The sequence below is a fragment of the Lepisma saccharinum genome, chromosome 9, assembly GCF_977018435.1.
Source record: "Lepisma saccharinum chromosome 9, izLepSacc3.1, whole genome shotgun sequence".
Classification (NCBI taxonomy): domain Eukaryota; kingdom Metazoa; phylum Arthropoda; class Insecta; order Zygentoma; family Lepismatidae; genus Lepisma; species Lepisma saccharinum.
The window spans coordinates 31,785,725-31,805,532 of NC_139237.1; the positions used below are offsets into that span (position 1 = coordinate 31,785,725).

Consider the following 19,808-nt stretch of genomic DNA (forward strand, 5'->3'; position numbering starts at 1 on the left):
CTTATATTATTGAGAATAACATTCAACAATTTCTATGTTCATTTTATAAGGATTCTGCTTTGTATGTCAAAGTTAGTGATCATTTTGATCCCAAGTAATTTATAGGCTATTTTTCATTAATTACTTCTACATTATGTATTGAAAATACGTTTTCAGTAACTTTCATTACAATGTTTATTTTTTTATTTCAAGAAATTGTTACAGAAAAAAATAAATGTGAGAAAATGTATATAAAATGGAATATATTATATATTTGGAAAAAGGATGTCTTGTAGATTTCAGAAAAAATGCTAAAGAAATTACACTTAGCAATATATTTTATGTGATTTTCTGAAAAAACAAAAGAAAAACAGTCTCCTGGAAAAACACTGAATTTTCAGGACAGTCTGTGCAAAGTATTAAGTCATAATTTATAAAATTTGTATTTGCTTCATATGAACAGTCACAGTTATTTTTATCGTTAAAATTAGGAAAACATTCCAGTTTGTAGAAACTAATATGTTCATAGTTTTTAAATATTAGCGCATACAGAAAGATAGTTTCCATGGGGTCATGCACAAAAAGGTAACATTATTTCATTCAATGATTTATTGCCACAGATACAGCACTTGTCCAGTTACTTGTCAACATAATTCCCGCTGGAATTCAGCCACTTGTCAAAGCGTAGGACCAACTTCTGTATACCTGCATCGTAGAAGTCCGCAGGCGGCGAACCAATGTGTGACAGCCGTTTGAACCTCTTCGTCGTCATGAAAATGTTGACCGGACAGGAACATTTTCAGTGCAAGAACAGGTGGTAATCACTGGGAGCGAGATCCTGGCTGTACGATGGATGAACGAATACCTCCCAACCGAACCTGTCCAGAAGGGCTGCAGTATGCCTAGCCACATGAGGCTTCCCATTGTCGTGCAACAAAATCACCCTGGCACTGAGCTTACCACGTCACTTGTTCTGAATGGCTCGTCGCAATGTCCCCAGTGTTTCACAGTGACAGTTAGCATTCACAGTCTCACCTCTGGGCAGAAACTCGATGAGCAGAATGCCTTGCCTGTCCCAGAACACCGTGCACATCACACAGTCTGTTTGAACTTCATCCTGCATGGAGATCCACTGTGACGCTAATGCATGGACTGCTGCTTGCTTTCTGGGGTACTGCATGTAACCCACGTTTCATCTCCTGTGATGATCTGGTTGAGAAAATCGTCATCATCATAGTTAACGCTGCAGAAATGTCAGCGCCCTGCGCATGCATTTTCCTTTGTGTTCAGGTGTCACTTGTTTCGGCAATCACCAGGCACACAATTTCTGGAACAAGAGGCATTTGGTAACAATGTCGTGGAACAAAGACCGAGAAATCTGCGGGGAAATGGCTGCCGAGTTCCGTGATCGTGACACGGCGATCCTCCAATATACGCTGCTGCACCTGCTCCACAAGCTTGTCCATAACAGCTGATGGCCGCCCACTGCGCATGTCATCATGCACATTTTGCCGGCCTTTAGTAAATGTCCTGCACCAACGACGCACCATCTGCTTTCTTATGACGTCTGGCTCATACACCTGGTACAGCTAACAATGAATTTCGATTGGCTGTATGTTTTGTGCATTCAAGAACTTGATCACCAAATGAACGGCTTTGGTTTGATTTGGTGTTTTAAGTCCACTTCGTGCACAGTAAGGCTAATCAGGATTGGACCTACATTTTAAAATGGGATCCGAACCACTATGTGCCTCCACCGGGTATCGAACCCGGGACCCCTTGATTACAAGGACTCGACGCTACCACTGTGCCATCGGGGAGACCTCCCTCACATGCGACGGGAGATGGAATAAGAGCCACCATGTTTCATCATTGCCACAACTTTACTGAGGACTTCCGGGAGGCATCTTCTAGGACATTCACTAGCCAGGGCATGTGCCTTTCACGCATGCGCAAAACTGGTTTCAATATGCATGGCCTGCCACCTTTGGGTGAGTGGGAAACTTACTTACTGGATGCACCTAATACTTTCAAAACATTACACCTGGAGGGATCCCACTCATCTTCGCAAAATAAATTCCTTGTCTTTTTCATGGAATTTTAAAATAAATTTCCAGACTGTTGTGTGGTACTTTAACATGTTAATAACTTAGTTTGAAGTGTAAGAAAAATGTTTTAAGTTCACTTTAAACTTACAGAGGCTAATTGGGATTGAAGTTAAAGTTTAAAGTGGGACCTGAACCATTGTGCAATGTCACATCTTGAGGGGTGAAACCTCAGACAACTTGATTATAAGGCAAGAACATTACTATTACACCATCAATGCTCTTAAATGTAAACTTCACCTGCTATTCAATATAATAAAGTTAATTCATTCCTTGCCTGCATATATGCATCATTGCATCCTCAAACAACACTAAGTTCATAGCAGCTATCAAATCATTGTAGCTGTGAAGAGCTTCTTGAAGAAGTTTGGTGAGTGTGTCCCAATCTGTTATAGGCATGTACTTTGGATCTCCAATTCCCTGAGCGAAGTGACAATATATAAGAGGCTTTGCCATAACAACTGACTCATCCAAATCCTGTGAAAATACCTCACAATTTAGTAACTGTAGCAAAAAAAAATATATTAGCTGCACTTGAAAGTCACTTACAAAATGACTTTTACAAATATATAACAATAATTAATATATTAATTTTTGGTTTAAAATATGTTATTTGTTTTTAAATAGGCACTTTTATAACTTTTAAATTTTAGTTTAATTTTAAATAATTTATAAGGCCGACAGATAAAAGAAGAATAGTTCTAGTTAATTCTTATTTACAAAGCTAGTGCAAATTGGACACGTATTGGTGAATGAAATAAATAAAAGTGATGAAAATTTCAATTTTGGGCTAAAGTTTGAGCATGATTATCATCACATTAGTGTTACAAACAAATAACATTAAGAAGGTTTTAATTCATACTAAATTTGCATTATTTGTTCTGTGTGTAGATGTGCAAAGAAAGAGGACAGGAAAAGAATAGCACACTATGGATGTATCTTTAGTTCAAAATTGTTTCAGTACATTAGAATTGATGTAAAGCAACGATGCAGGTGAGAACAAATCTCTTTAACTGTATGACTAATTAACTGATGTGGTAGCACTTGCAGGTATAGTTTTAGACAAACTTATAGAAAATTGGATCTTATCTTCCTCACAATGCCTAATGCCTCATAAAGACTGTAGGGAGATAAGGTCAAACTTTCTTTATGTTTGTCCAGAACTATATTTAATTAATGTGACATAGGTGGGCAGTAAATTTAAAAGTGGTAAAACTGTCAGATAGAGGTGATAACACCATGCATGTGCTATCAGACATTGACAGTGCAAGTAACAATGAAAAATGTATTAATGAAATCACAAAACAAAAGAGTAAGAAGAAATAAAGAACGAAGTAAAATTTAAAAATAACTGAACACATTAAAGAATATCAATTTGGCATGCCTATTCATGCAAAGTTTATGTTTATTTTATTTTTTAGAGAATTTTTATATGAATTTTTAAAAGCACATATGATTACATGCAAAGATGTACAAAATTTCAAATGAAGCATGTTAAATCTTTACATTGTGAATTTTGAAAATTCCATAACAATTTCAAACTTTATCTTCAGAAAGAATAATATTCTTGAGCAGTTTTACATTCACTTATTCTTTAGATGCGTACAAATGAACAAGAATATCATTCTAATAGTTCTAAAATAGCATAGTTCTTTCTATAGAAAATTAGCAGATTTCAATACAATACATAATTTCTTTGTTTTCCATGCATTGAATATAATGAATACATGCATCAGAACTGTTCCAAAATAAGAACAATTCAGAACAACAAATTGAACAATCACCCAGTATTGGAAAAAACAAATTAAATTATGAGTATCAGTTCAGTTCAGACATGATCAGAATGTAAAGATTGAACATAACATTCAGCATAGAGAAATTGAGAATTATTCAATAGTACAAATAGCAGAAGAACTTTTCAAACGCAAACAACTTTGAACAAATACCCACAAAAGTAGTCACATCTGGAAAAATTTCATGATGAAATCCAGACCGTAGCTGTAAACAGATGTAAGAGTTAATTTTTGTTTTTAAATTAATTAAAAGATGGTACAGTAATTAATACTATTTGTTCACACAAAATTATACATATATATATGCAGAAGAAAGTGTATTTTTTACATTCCAAAAAGGATTTTCAAATTTCTGTATGTTCGTGATTTAAAAAATGATTTGGATATTAATATCATGATTTTTTACTTAATACTTTGTTATTATAATAAATTGTTTTTGCTTTTCTTATGAAAAGATCTATACCAAAAGCATGGTGTTCACAGTAAATGTATTACTAAGATGGTCTCTGGATAAGCATTGTCCAATGGAAATGTAAAATTTCAATGTCCAGTTGATAAGTTTTTAAAAGAAATAAAATGAAGGGCCACGGGATAAAAACAGGTAACTCAATTTTCCATCCAGTACTGTATTTTACAACATGCTTTCTTCCACACAACTTGACACTTCCACACATCAAAGCATTTTTTTTGTACCTGTTCCTTTACATGCTTAGTAATGTCTCGCACTCAAAAGTTACTTTTTCTGGATTTAGATGAGATTACGATATCTCCCCCCCTCCAACCCTTCAAATATTTACAGTTGTTAAATTTCTGAAATAAAGCAAAAATATTCTCAAAATATCAATACTAGTTAGTGTTCTCACTTTGGTGCAAGAAATCTCAGGTTTGATTTCCAATGAGAGATCCAAAATTTTGGTATTAACCCAGCAGGGTGAGGAGAATTGAGAAGTTACGTGCAAGGAATAGTAATGAACTATGGTCTTGACAACCAGAAAACAGCAGTGATTGGATTCAATGCAGTAGCCATGAATCACTGATCGAAAAGCTAGCTTCTCTCAGTTGCACAACAGCCGTCTGAGAGACAACGCCTGTCAAGTTGCTTTTTTATTGGGTGATGTGTGATCAGCACATCGAGTTCCATTACTGCCTTTTTCTGACTTTCGAGACAGGGGCCTTCTACTTCTTCTCTTCAAGTAGCACCCCAATTCTCATCATGATGCTGGGTGAACACTGAATTTTGGGGGCTCCCACTGGGATTCGAATCTGGGACTGCTTGCACAAAAGGTGAGAATGTTACCATTTGGCTACGTGTGAGTCCAAAAAGCTACTTGGTCCAGGCTATTTATAGCATGGAATTTTAGGTTGTATGTGGGTAACAGCTCATAGAAGCAATTACATCACAAATGGGCTACAGACAAAATATCTCAATTTGTTTGCAATTCGGGGAAAAAATATATGCATTCCCAGTGAGTAACATGTTGAATTTTAATTTGGTAGGGCAAGGATTAAGGTGGTGAATGAAATATTCAGTTTTACATTGGATTTGCAGAGTAACAGTTACTGATTGATACAAGTAAATTTTATATTGGTGTCATCAGTTTAACAAAGATTTCATATCAGTCCATCCAAATTATATGTTTATATTCATAAATATAGTAAACAAATGGCAGAATTTTACCCTTAATTATAATATACTAAGAGATAAACAATATTTATAACTTTACTGATAACTGATACACTGTCCCGATTAGCCTTACTGTGTATAAAGTGGCAAATACCTACAGAGTACGGATTAATCTGTCCCACACACACATCCAAAAACTATATACTGAGAATTAAATAATAATGGTAACTTTCATAACATTGAATGTAACTCATTTCTATGGAAATAATGATCATATTTTAGATTGATAACATTGATCAAAATACAAATATGTAAATGTTTGATGAAGGAGGCGTGTGTTTTCCTTCAAAAAATGTGTTTAAATGCTTGAACAACCATAAATTAGAATTCTACAATGCAAGCAATATGTACATGTAACAAGAGCTGACAAAGAGCAGGCAATTTTTTCCAGTTACCCAATTATATGAAAATATGTCAGGAATTTCTTATATCTTTAACATTCAAGATTAAAATGAGAAAAACAAAAGTTACTTGTGAAAAATGTTAGTCTGCTTTACAATTATTTGAGACATACACATTATTTCTCCATTGGTTTGAAGAAAAAAGACATGATATTATAAAAGGGTTAATACTGCAACTATATTTGGACATCCAAAAGTCCACCCATACGATAAAAGTGTTGCCTCATTCAGATTCAGTAAAGATTTTGCAAGAGTTTTCCAGTATCTGCAGTGTAGCAACAATTCTGGTTTTCAGTACATCAAGGTGTATGGGGGTCTTGTTAAGAATGTTCTTATGAATCCCCACAGGAAGATATCTAATGACGGGCGAGCATGGAGGCCATGGGATCAATCCACCACATTTAACCCAGCACCAAGAAAATTGCATGTGAAGACATTCCTGGAGAGTGTGAGTCTCATGAATCAGATTAATATTTCTGGAACACGAAGTTCCATTTGAGTTAATACAGACCGTGCGAATTAATTGGAACAAGATATTTTTATGCATGATAGAGTCTCAAACTTGACTATGGTTTCATGATGATGAATCTATGACAAATCGTGTGATACAAATTATATAACAGAAAGAAGAACATATTAGCTATTAAGAAATATTACAACTATGTAATTTATTGTTTCTGAATAGTGTAATTGATGAATTAGAGTATAAGTACAAAAAATACATAACGTGTGTAGTTATTGTCGTATTTCAATTAATTCGCACGGGACTGTAGACCTAATTTCTGATTGGCCTACTTTATTTGAAATGTTTTCTCAACATTCATACATTTATTAGTAGGCGAATTCACACACACATACAGTCACGTGCAAATTAATTGAAATACGACAATAACTACACACTTTATGTATTTTTTTGTACTTTTACCCTAATTCATCAATTACACTAATCTGAAACAATATATTACATATTCGTAATATTTCTTAATAGCTAATATGTTCTTCTTTCTGTTATATAATTTGTATCACACGATTTGTCATAGATTCATCGTCATGAAACTATAGTCAAGTTTGGGACTCTATCATGCATAAAAATATCTTGTTCTGATTAATTCGCACTGGACTGTAGATACAACTGTAGCAACATTTTTCACTGTCTTTCACTCACTATGTCTAGGGCAGTGGTTCTAAAACTTTTTTTCTCATTGTACCCTTTGGTCGTAACTAAATAGGTTTTCTCAGAATGATGATTTTTGGCTGCCTGATTGGTGGTTTTTTTTTTTTTGTTTTTTTTAATGTTGAAGGCATGTATCTGCAATATAGTAAAATGGCAGTCGGGCTATATGTGGAAAGATGGTAATCAAATAAACATTAAAATCCTATGTTTATTATTTTATTGGGTGTTCCTACGTTTAAAATCTTTATGATTACTTACAAAAATGTGAAACATATGTATGCTAAGACGAACATAAAAAGCTTTAATTTTTCATATATTTTTTCCAGAGTTGTTGAAAAAAGAGTAAAGAACAAAAATAAGTTTGTAATCAAACTGTCAAGCACAATTTTGAAATTTTTATTTTAAATCATCAGAGTTTCTAGTGAGAAGGATGTGCCTGCATAGCCTGACACAGTTTCTTGATATCTGGTTGTACATGTTAAAGCTATGGAGTCTGCTCTACACACCTGTAGCAAAAATGCTGTGTGTGGTATTCTCGACATTTCTCTTCCGAGCTGATCGCATACCCCCTTCAAGTACCACAGTTTGAGAACCACTGGTTTAGCATATCTGACCACAAAATGGATCTGATACAATTTCAAAATTTGAATTAAATTTTATATTTGGCATGAAATATATTTGACAAATAATAAACTGTACTTTTATTTCTGAGGAATTGTTTACATCAAAATGAACCAGAAGTGATGGGAATGATTAAATATAAGAATATATTGCTTTTGATTGAGTTATAAATAACTATTTTTATTTCTTTATTTCTTTGAGATTACCACTTTCAATAGTTTTTCCCATAACAATTGGTATAAATCACAATTTTGAATTTCAGTGCAATTTAGCTTTCCATGGATACTGTTCAAACAATTTTTCCTTTTGCTTCTCTGTTAACCGTTTTCATGGAAACTGATATTTATATAAATCTGATGAATTTTTACATCATGAAATATTGAATTCCATGAATTCCACAAATATACCTTTGCTGAAACAGAAATCATGAATCAGCAAAGGAATATTTGTGCAGTACAAATAAAATGAATAATTACAATAATTAATACTTAATACTTAAGAAGAGTGATTATTTTTCAAATTGTAATTGAGTATACATGTAATAAATCTCTTATTTAAAAATATGTAATTTTTTGTTAAATTATAATTACAAGTTTTAACTTACTCAAGAAAAACATTATTATTATGAAATAAGTCTTGAAACTTTTCTGGTGATGAATGATGAACAGATTCTATCAGACTATTGACCAGGTGAGTTCCTGAAAGGTTTTCAAACATTTGAGAGCTAATGTCACTCTCATCTTCAGGATAGTAGAATCAGTCACATTACTATTAAATATTATGGTGAAATTGTTATAATCCATTTCCCACATAGGTAAGTTAATGAAGAAACGAACCTAATTTATAAGCATGATATAAAAATTGTGTATCTCACAACTGTGTATAAGTAACATGGCACAAATAACAGCCAAGAAAAATATGCTCTATAAATTTATTTCAAGTAAATTTAATAGGGAAGATTATCCATTTAATTATTCAATAGAGTGAGTCTACTACTTCCTTGTTTTAAAGTTTTCATAATTTCAGATGCCCCCCCCCCCCCCAATATGATGCAAAAGTTTATGTAACTTCCAGGATATTTACTCACTGAAAGTGTTGCATGGCATTTCTGCAGACTATGCAACACACCTAGACTCGAGAAAGTATTGGCTGGTATAATTGATTATATTCCAACCAATACTTTCCAATACCAATCAGTTTCACCCGAACTCCCGGCATCTAGTAGTGCAGCGCATCTTCCGACGGCTCATGTCTTTATCTGCCAGTGCTGATGTCAGCTTCTGCTGGGTCCCTAGTCACGTGGGCATAAAGGGGAATGAAGCAGCTGATGCTGCCGCTAAGTCTGCTGATGCAGATGGCGACGTTCTCATCCACCTTCTGCCAGCTAGCGACCTGCAGAATATGATTCATTGTAGCCTTCTTGATACTTGGCAGGAAGAGTGGGATGCAGTCACCAGGAACAAGCTTCATGCTATTAAGCACACTATAGGTGCTTGGCGTTCCTCGTCCCATCCCTCTCACTCAGAAGTCCTTCTAACCAGGATGTGAATTGGACACATCCGTATGGTCACTTGCTGCAAGGGCAGGACCCTCCGTTGTGCCATGTTTGTAATGTAGTTTTAAGTAGTAGGCATATTCTTGTTGAATGTGCCGATCTTGCTTACCTCCGGCAGATTTTTAACCTTTCAGGCACTTTGGTGTCCCTGTTTGAGCATGATAACAGTATTTAAGGGTTTTTAGCTTTCTGCGAATAGATGGTGTCTTCCAACATCTGTGAGGAAGCTTTTAGTTTTTTCTCACTTTTATGTGTTGTTTGTCTTGTGCAGTTCCCTGTACAGTCTTGCACTTCTAATTTTTTTACACCCCTTGTTTTATTTTTTTTAAAGTCAGTATTTTAGATAAGGGAATATTTTCCTGCAAACAATGAAGGGTGCAAAATGGCCTAAAGTGCCGATGCACCCAATACTTTTACTTCATTTATTCAGTTTCAGCTCTGCCCTAATTGAAGCATATGTAGTTGATTTTTGAGGTCTTTGAGAAAAAGACTGACCATCTTTCTGTGAAGTCTTTAATCTTCACATTCATTTTGGTGGTGAACAATGCCAGGCTTCTTCATACTGCTTTAATAACATTGGATAGCAGGTATATACTGAATTATGTGATGACATTTTGAAAAACCAAAGCATGTATACATCCTGAAGTATGAAATCACAATCATCCAGACGTCCATGAGGTAAATAAAATGTTGCCAAATAAACCTTTCTGAGTTACCCTTTCATATTCTGTGGGCAATTAAATTCTGAAATGAAATGTTTTAGGAAATAATCCATTTTATTTAAAATGAGCAGGTAACACATTTATTTCAATTGATGTGTTGTGTACATAAAGAAAAGTAAAGTGCTCCCCTGTGCTTTGCACCATGCCGTGAAGGCATATAGGGGGTGTGGAGTTAGGGCCCCACACTATCTTGATCACGACCAAAGTTGGGGGTGATATGATCAACACAACGCTCCTGGCCACTTCTACTACCCCCCCCCCCCCCCGCCCCATAGTTTCCTCCAGGTATGACACTGGGTGTGCGCCAGTTATGTACATTACATACTTTTGAATTGCCCTGTATTTCCAGTATTTGGCATATTAACTATTACAAGGAAAACTTTAAATTGGTATTATACAAAAGTGACACAGAATAACACTACATTAAATTGGAATGAACATAAGAAAATAGTTCATATGTTAATAATAGTTGCATTGCACTGGACAACTGATATTTTTCAGCAGCAGTACTAAAATAAACAGGGCAGTTGAAATGTTTTAGGTAATAACCAAACCTCTTGTCCATGTCTCTTAAAAAAGCTGTTGCCTATAACAAAAAAACTACATTCACAGACAAGATGTGATATTTTATATAAATGAGCAGGGAACAAATTTATTTCAATTGATATGTTGTGCATTTGTAAAACTGAATAAAATTATTACGTAAGCCAAGTTAAGGTCTACAACACAGATTCGTTCACTCAACAGATAAAATGCATTTACAATAATTTCTGTTGTAAATTAGATGTACAACATGTTATGAAAGTAAAAATTTAACTTCAGTGTTAAGCAATGGGCTTTATACAATTCCTTTATAAGAGACGTAAGTAAATGTGATACTGGTAATTAATCTGTTTGTTATGTTTTGTGAAGTGTTTAACATTTGTAATTTTAAAGCAAGTTCTCCTTCTTTTATTTGAGAAATAAATGAAGAGCAAATAAACTCTCAAGTATTTTTTTGAAAATTACATGAAATATCCAATATCAGGCCAAAATATGGTATTGCATAATTACAAATTAGATCAAATTCTTACCTCAAAGCTCTTCTTGACAATATCTGCTTGAATCTTTGAAAAATTTTCTATATCTTTGTCCTCCACAAGCTTATCTCCATACACTCTCTGTGATTCGTGCATCCAGAGTCTGACCAAATCTATAGGATTTACCAGGCATTCAGATGTGCTGAAGAGAAGACCCTGAAATTTCATAAATAAAATAAATAAACAGAAATGTTACAACTGTTGAGAATGAATAAATAAAATTCCAATGGAGACACATTCCCAGCGTGCCCACTCATTTCGGCAAAACAAATCTGTGACTTTTCCAGCACTTTAAAAATATATATTCAGACCCTTCTGAGTTGCTTTAACATGTAAATGATCAAGCTTCGAATTTGATTTAAGATAAACAAAATCTATCAATGTAGTTAAAAATAAATAAAAAAAACATTTTTGAATAGAATGTCTACCATGAAGAAGTATGTTTCAAGAAGAAAGCGCATTTTCTTTATTCCTGAATTCTGGCAAGTACAAAAGCACCTGAATTTCTCTAATATTTCCAAAAAACTTCCCTGACTTTTCCATGATTTTCAGGTTAGTTTGAACCCTGATTGCATAGTGGTCTGGACACTATCCAATTAACCCTACACAACCACAATATGGACAATAAAAACAAACAAAAAAAGTTAGTGCTAGTAAAATTGTACATCTGCCAAAATTACTGGAAGAAACAAAAATCGAAATAAGAACTGAAAGTGAAATTACAACTAGTAAATTACCTGGAAAATGTTCGACAAATCCCTTAGATTGAAAACATAGTGAAATTTGATGGCAGTTGGCAGGAACACCTGTGTGACTTTTTGATGTACCGTCAAAGCAGCTGTTACCATGTTGCTTGATAACTTAGTCACATTTGGAGGGAATCTAAGGAGTATGTTGTTCAAGTGCTGACTTAGAATTGAATGGTAGATCGTGTACAATGAATCATATCCAGGAAAGCTGAAACAAATTTAAATATTTTGTTAATTACATTGAAATTAGTTGGCATAAATTATTTCAAAACTTATGTATACAACATGCAATATGTATATGAATTTGTTCAAAAACAAAGTGTTTTACACTTTATACTGTTAACAACATGATGCTAGGATTTTTTTTTAAAAAAAGACAATTTAAAAGTTGGGAGTTTTATTTTTGATTGTGAAGTTTTTGAGTGTTCTCCATTTATTCAGTTTTGTGTGTGGATGGTGGCAGCGAGTCATCAAAATTGATAGACTGTTATTATTCCTTTTTCAAGTAACAGAGATTTCTTATTATTTTATACAAGAATCAAATAGTTCATACTTTCAATTAAACCTGGAGTTCTTGAAACCAGAAATCAACAATTCCAACTCACCTGACAGCAAGAACACAGAAGTGCCTTTGCAGACGTGGGTTTATGGTAAAACTACCAGCAGTGGGATTCATGCAAGAGACATATTGGCAATTATGGATGTCCTTCAGACTTAACTTATTTCGATCATACCAATGGCCATAGTCCAAATGCTGACGAATAAGTGTATGAGGTTGAACAGTTCCATATTCATCCACCTGAAATTACAATTTCGTTTTCATTTTTTTGCAATGATTTGGATATTTTTTTGTTATTTATTGACAATGAAAAAATATTGCTTTAAAATTTCAAACATTTAAAAGAACAATAATAATTCTATTTCTGAATTTGCAAGGACACATTATTTAGATCCTCAGAAAACAATGATTATCACAAATTTCTAAAATACAATGAAATAGAGTAAATAAAGTGTATATTATGTTTTATGTCAGTAAGAAAGCACACACACACAAATACACATATATACATATGCATGCACATGTATGTATATATGAATAATGCAAAAGTGACTCTCATTCTTATACAGTGTACAGAATCAAAGCCAGAATATAAAGCTTTAAATTGACTGAAATAGACCAGGTGAAATTTACAGCACTTAATCACTAGGTTGTAGGGAATACAAAATAAGTACAGACATCCATAGACAGGTCCAGAACTTTATACTGGGAGCAAGGGGCACAGTATGTTTTGTAAACACACATATAGCTGTGTGTGTGAGTACCATGTATAGGCATGAGTAATGGGGGGGGGGATGTATACAGGATGTTGCTGTACATAACCGATAAACTTTTACAGTGTGTAGAGAACATGAAGATGAACAACTTTTATTTCCAATATCTTGTTCATTTTGAGCCTGCCGATGGCATGGTGGTTATGCTGTTGCCTTGTAATCAAGAATCCCTGGTTTAATTCTTGTGGCGACACTGCACAGTGATTCAGATTAAACTTAAAATTATACATTCAGTCCTGAATAGTCTGCCTAAGCACAAAAAGGGACTTAAAAACTAATTTTGTCTTCTTGTCTTGCTCATTTTGATGCTACATATTAAAAAAAACTGTATTATATGTATGCAACCAGGTGGGAAAGATTCACAGTTCCCAGTGACATTTATTGTGACAAAATCTGTAGTATGATACATATAGACTATGCATCCTGTGGAGTGTAAATATCACTTAAAAATTGTAACGTGTTCAAATTGTATAAGTTCAAATTCAAATAAATTGTATAAGTGTTCTTATATGCAAGCACAGTGGAATTAGTTTGCTCAGAGTGTGCCATTTGCTTAGTTGAGCTATGCAGCTGACCAATATTGTGTGTGGGAAAGAGCTGCAAGCTATGTTTGCATTTTGTGCATGTGATTCATTCCCATAGCTTCCTACTTATCTTGCTGTGCAGGTGCATGTGAATACTGCAAAATAAAAGCAGAGCAGGAATAAAACCATGCTACAGCTCTTGCAAGTTCACTGTAACTGACAACCATGATAGAGATTGAGAAGGCGAGAGGAGGGGAAATGCTGCTTGACATTAGTGTGTTCAACCACAATCCTGGAATGCAAACACACAGCCTTGATTGCTGTGTTTTGTCCCTTTTTGATTCAAATCTATAATATTTTGTACAAAGACATTCCCTTCATGGAAAAACAAGCATTTCACAAATCTTTGTGAATAAAATGAAACTATTTTATCACTGGGGATGCCATTGCATGCAGATTCCTAAAACGTACATTAGTTTTTCACCTTTCAGATTTTTTACATATCCCTACTAATGGATTACGTACAACTTAAAATTGGATCTAAATCACTGTGCAATGTACCTCTACAGGCAACAAACTCAAGACTGTTGATTATAAATATGTCATCAGATTAGTGCAATCCACTGAATTAAAATTTGTCAGGCTTTGCACTTCAAAGAGCTGTTGTTTCATGGAGAACAATTCATTATACTTAACAAATTAATAAAATTATGTAAAGTTTCTTGTCTGTAAATGTAATTCTAAGGCAAATTACCTCAGGCATATTCATATCATCAAGGAAATAGATAAGAGTTTTATTTCCTGGTGGTCCATAATTTCTTCCTGCTTTTTTCTCTAGAGGTCGCTCAAGAATCTTCTGCAACATCTCTGAAATGAAAATTTATATTTATATAAAATATACAATGTGTGGCAAAAAAGTAATGAGACTGGCGACACTGCACCTTCCCTTTACTTGGCAGTTAGGTTAACCCCTGCCCTTGACTCAGTACAAGTTTCAACTTGATACAGTTGCTACGTGATTGCTGAGAGCGTCTGAAGTGAAGCTGTGTTTGTGAGGTGTGTTACAAAAATGGACTGGGAAAATGTTTAAGCAACGTTTTCCCATCAAATTTTGTGTAAAGCTTGGCGAATCCACTACTATGACTTATGAAAATATACAAAGGGCTTATGGAGAACATTCTCTATCAAGGGCACAAGTCATTTTCAGAAGGCTGAGAACATGTGGAAGACGAACCTTGTGCGGGAAGACCTTCAACCTACAGAACGGACAATAATGTGGAAAGAGTGAGGTCTCGTCAGGTCAGATCGTCAATTGACATTGAGAATGATGGTTCATGGTTCCAATAGAGTAAAATGCTATAATATTTCCCAGATTGTACATTTTGCAGCAGTTTAAGTATCTTGCATGTTGGTCTCCTGAAATATGTAAAATTGAGATTCATAGAGTATTTCATTGACCTTAGTATACAATTGTACAGAAAGGAATGTCATTTACCAATTACTGTTTCAATACGACCCCTGTCAAATGAGTACCACAGCATGCCACATATTCTTCCAAGTGGTGCCAGACGCTGTCTATTACTCATTCTAGTATGTTTTTTGGGATTCTGGTAACAACATCTCTGATGTGATCCTAAAGTTCTGAGACGATGGTAAGACGTGTTTGGGGTACTTCTTGTTTACGAAAACCCCACAAGAAGAAGACCAAAGAGGACAAATCTGGGGACTGAGATCGCCACGGATTGTTGCCATAATGGGAAACCAAATTCTGTAGCAAGGTCTGTCGTAAGAAATGCACCACACTGCAGAGAGTAACAACTGAAGTGTGGTCTACTGCATATGGCAATTCCTGCACAGTATAATGACACTGTGGCCATCACCATCTTCATTTCTTAGTCAAATTACACTATGAACGCTGCCGCACGCTATATTATTCACAACAAAATTATTTTCTCACCTGAGGTTGTGTAAAAGTTGAATGGCACATTTGTCACAGCATAGTTGTCTGGAAGAGAAGCCAGTTTCTCTCCCACTAAAACAGTTTTGCCACATCCAGCATTCCCCACCAGCATTACAGGATGATGTTTTGCCATTAAAATATTCAGAAAGAAACGCAACCGGGTTGTTTCAGCAGTATGAACTAGTGCCGCCTGTAACAGGACACATCAGCCATTAGATCAGATTCACTATACATTACGGTGATGTACAATTCAATTCCTTGAATATTTAAAGCAAAACTCTGGTAAAATGATGCAGAATATTTACTTATTAATGTTAATCCACATTCTGAACAACTTTTAATTGTTATAGTGTTCAAGCATTGCTATTGGTGGGTTATTCAGAGGATATACTGTATAATACTCCAATCATTGTTATCAGTAACAGTTAAACAACTGTAAAAACTGATGTGGCAAGTGTAGGGAAGAAGATAATTAATTCAAATAAACTCACTCGTTGTACAACAGGATTTACAAATAACATTAATCAGCACTGAACCAGTGCATGCCTAAAGAAGCCACAAAAAATTAGGAACATTTTTATTATCAGTATGAATTGCAACACAGATTCATTGGGAATAAAACTCAGCATGGAAGAGTTTTGTGTATAATTGAAAATATAATTTGATATAAAACTTACATTACACTTAAGGCTTGAACAATTAATTGCTACAGCAATTGTCATACACAGAGATCTATTGGCAATGGTTCAGTGGTATAATTTTAGATAGTTTATAGATATATTTTTACATGCATAGCCTCTACATTGTTACTATGTATTTATAAAAATACACAATTGTTTCTCCATTCTACTGTTATCATACAATGTACAAAGAAAATTACAGGAGTTCTTGCATGAATTTGTATGAATTTTTGTCCAAGCTGAAAAACTTGTTTTAATAAAAAAAATTGCTGAACAACTTTTAATATATATTATGAGAGAAAGTCATTAAATACCAGGAATTTTATTGAAACTGTATGGAATAATACACACAATGAAATGTCTTACTTTGGGACACAAAATACCTCCTTAAAAAAAGCTATGAAGGGATCGAGGCGATTGAGCACTATACACCTGCATGGTACCCCATACAACATGGACAGAAGAATGAAGATTCAGTACGGAGACAATTGATTGAGTCAGAGGAGAGTGAGCAAATGGTTGCAAAGATTTGAAAATGAAAGACAAAATGTCACTGAACATCACTGAAGTGGGAGACCAGTTAGCTTGGCAACTGAGACAGTGAAACAGCAGATTAATCAGTAAATCAATGACTGCAGGCAAGTCACTATTGATAAAATTGCTGAAGAATTTCATATGAATCATTGTTCTGCATACATTACTGTCCATGATTACCTATGGTACATGGAAATATAAAACAGATGGATCAGATGATTCAATCATCACAAATATGCATTGGGAGATGAGCTGTCAGGAGCTTTGGACCATTATGTTCATGAAAGAAATTTTTTCCTTGATGAAATTGTAGCAGAAAACAAGTCCTGGATGTACCATTACGTATGAACCAGAGACTAAGATACAATCGACACAGTGGAAGCACCCATTATCTCTGACCACAAAAAAAAATCAATTGGAATACAATGGCTGTATATTGAATGTTTCACTTCCAGCAATAGGGTCGAACTATGACTAGTGCTCGATACAGAGACATGATACAGACTACAGTCAAAAGGAGCATTTATTTATTTATTTACTTATTATGCTACGCACAATAAGCATCTGCTCTTTTACAGTGCACAGTAAATTTCTTACATTTGGGGATTTATACACATAAAAAATAACATTATACATATTTTCAAATATAAAAGAAAAAAATACATATAGAAGTTACATATCATCCTTATACATTACCATGGATAAAAAGTCAATCAAATGTTACACAATTACATTCATATACAGATATACATTTGTGTATATACGAGGTGCATCCAGAAAGTAAGTTTCCCTATTTTTTCCCCGTGAAAGTAAACATAATGAGCCGTGTAAATTGCGCATGCGCAGCAGAGCTAAGACATATCAATCATATGCCAGGCGGACAGATCCCGCCCAGTGCCAGTAGCGAGGCAGCAGTGGTCCGAAGTGGAAGCTCGTATTCCTTCTCCCACCGCATGCCAGTAGCGAGGCAGCAGTGGTCCGAAATGGAAGCTCATATTCCTTCTCCCACCGCATGCGAGGTTCGGTCGGTGATAAAGTTCCTGAATGCACAAAGCATTGCGCCAATTGACATTCATCGTCAGCTCTGTGAGGTCTATGGGCCGAACATTATGAGTAAGCAGATGGTGCGTCACTGGTGTCGGCAGTTTTCGGAAGGTCGTCAAAGTGTCCATGATGAAGAGCGCAGTGGGCGTCCGTCCCTCATCACTGATGATCTGGTTGAGCTGGTGTGGCAGTGCATCGTAGAGAACCTTCGCTTCACGATTACGGAATTGAGTATCCTTTTTCCGCAGATATCGGGATCCGTGTTGCATGAGATTGTCACGCAGCGCCTGCTGTTCAAAAAATTGTGTGCCAGGTGGGTGCCGAAAAACCTGACACCTGAACACAAAATGAAACGTTCAGGAGCAGCACTGACATTCCTGCAACAGTACCATGATGACAGCGATGATTTCCTCAACAGGATCGTCACGGGCAATGAACGTGGATTTCGCACTTCATCCCGGATACCAAGCAGCAGTCAATGCATTGGCGGCATAGTGGATCTCCGGTCAAGAAGAAATTCAAACAGACGCTATCGGTACAGAAAGTGATGTGCACCGTGTTTTGGGACAGGAAGGGCATTTTGCTCATTGACTTCCTCCCCAGAGGTGAAACGGTGAATGCTGACCATCACTGTGAAACACTAAGGAAATTGCGACGTGCCATTCAAAACAAGAGGCGTGGCATGCTTACTGCAGGTGTTGTGCTCCTCCATGACAATGCTCGTCCACATACGGCTCGGCGCACAGCAGCTGTTTTGACGGAATTTGGCTAGGAGTTGTTTGATCATCCACCTTACAGTCCTGATCTGGCTCCCAGCGATTTTCACGTATTCTTGCACCTCAAGAAATTCCTGTCCTCCGGTGAGCGTTTTGGCAATGACGAAGAGCTGAAGACGTCTGTCACATGCTGGTTCCATTCACAGGCGGCAGAGTTCTACGACAGTGGGATCCAAAAGTTGATACCACGATACGACAAGTGTCTCAATTCTGGTGGTTGCTATGTTGAAAAATAGCTGAACCTTTGCTGTACATGTTGCCAATAAATGGTTTCCTGAAACTGTGTTGGTTTTTTTAAAAAAAAATAGGGAAACTTACTTTCTGGATGCACCTCGTATATACATAAAGTAAAGAAAATACAACAAAATAAAAAATATGTTAAGTAAGAATGTTGTCCATTAAATTGAGTTTATACTCAGGAAATTTAGAAAATGTGTCCAGGTGTATGCCCCTCTCTAACCAGTCATTATACAAGCTACACATTCTTCGCAGGGGAGCCATTTCTGCAGATTTTGTAAGGGTGTGGGAAATTGCAAAGAGTTGCATTCTTGATTGCAACTTCGGATGAGAGACATAGAAAGCTATTTTTGAAAGCAGAGGAAGAATCCAATTTGTAGTTAAGAAGTTTGAAAAGAAAGAGGAGCTGATGTATCGTTCTTCAGTTTGCAAGGGAGGTAATGTCTAATTTAATTAGTAATTCGTTATAAGGTGTCATCTTTGGATATGCACCATCTATCCTAAAAACTACATAATGGGTGAATTTCTTTTGAACTTTTTCGATAAGATCTATTTGTTTACTGGTTGGTGGATTCTACAATATAGATGCATACTCTAATTTCAGCCTAGCATATAGGTTAAATAATGATAACAGCACTTTATTTTCACTGAATCCTTTGGCAGTTCTCATGAAGCATTGTTGCATCAGAATGACACCCACCCCCAAATGGCTGTGCATACAGTGGATACACTATATGCTCTGAAATTAGTTTGTAGATGACAAAGAAGTAATGCAGGCAGCACAAAGTTAGTTAAATGCCACACCAAAAAGCTATTTTCAAGAGGATAGCTGCAACCTTGTGGACATGTCGAATAAGTG

The 19,808-nt window shown here is 35.4% G+C and overlaps 1 protein-coding gene across 2 annotated transcripts in view; it reads right to left on the minus strand.

The window, feature by feature from the left end:
- The window catches only part of Dhc93AB (Dynein heavy chain at 93AB), a 584,738-nt gene that overhangs the window by 192,570 nt on the left and 372,360 nt on the right, over positions 1-19,808 (minus strand). Inside the window, exons 29-35 of one of the 2 annotated variants that reach the window (XM_083127974.1) lie at positions 15,676-15,868; positions 14,473-14,585; positions 12,468-12,661; positions 11,851-12,070; positions 11,108-11,269; positions 4,035-4,082; positions 2,362-2,561 (exon numbers count right to left, since the gene is read on the minus strand). In XM_083127974.1, coding sequence (XP_082984100.1) covers positions 2,362-2,561; positions 4,035-4,082; positions 11,108-11,269; positions 11,851-12,070; positions 12,468-12,661; positions 14,473-14,585; positions 15,676-15,868 — 1,130 coding nt within the window. The remainder of the gene's footprint in view (positions 1-2,361; positions 2,562-4,034; positions 4,083-11,107; positions 11,270-11,850; positions 12,071-12,467; positions 12,662-14,472; positions 14,586-15,675; positions 15,869-19,808) is intronic. The other variant, XM_083127975.1, reaches the window with a different exon arrangement.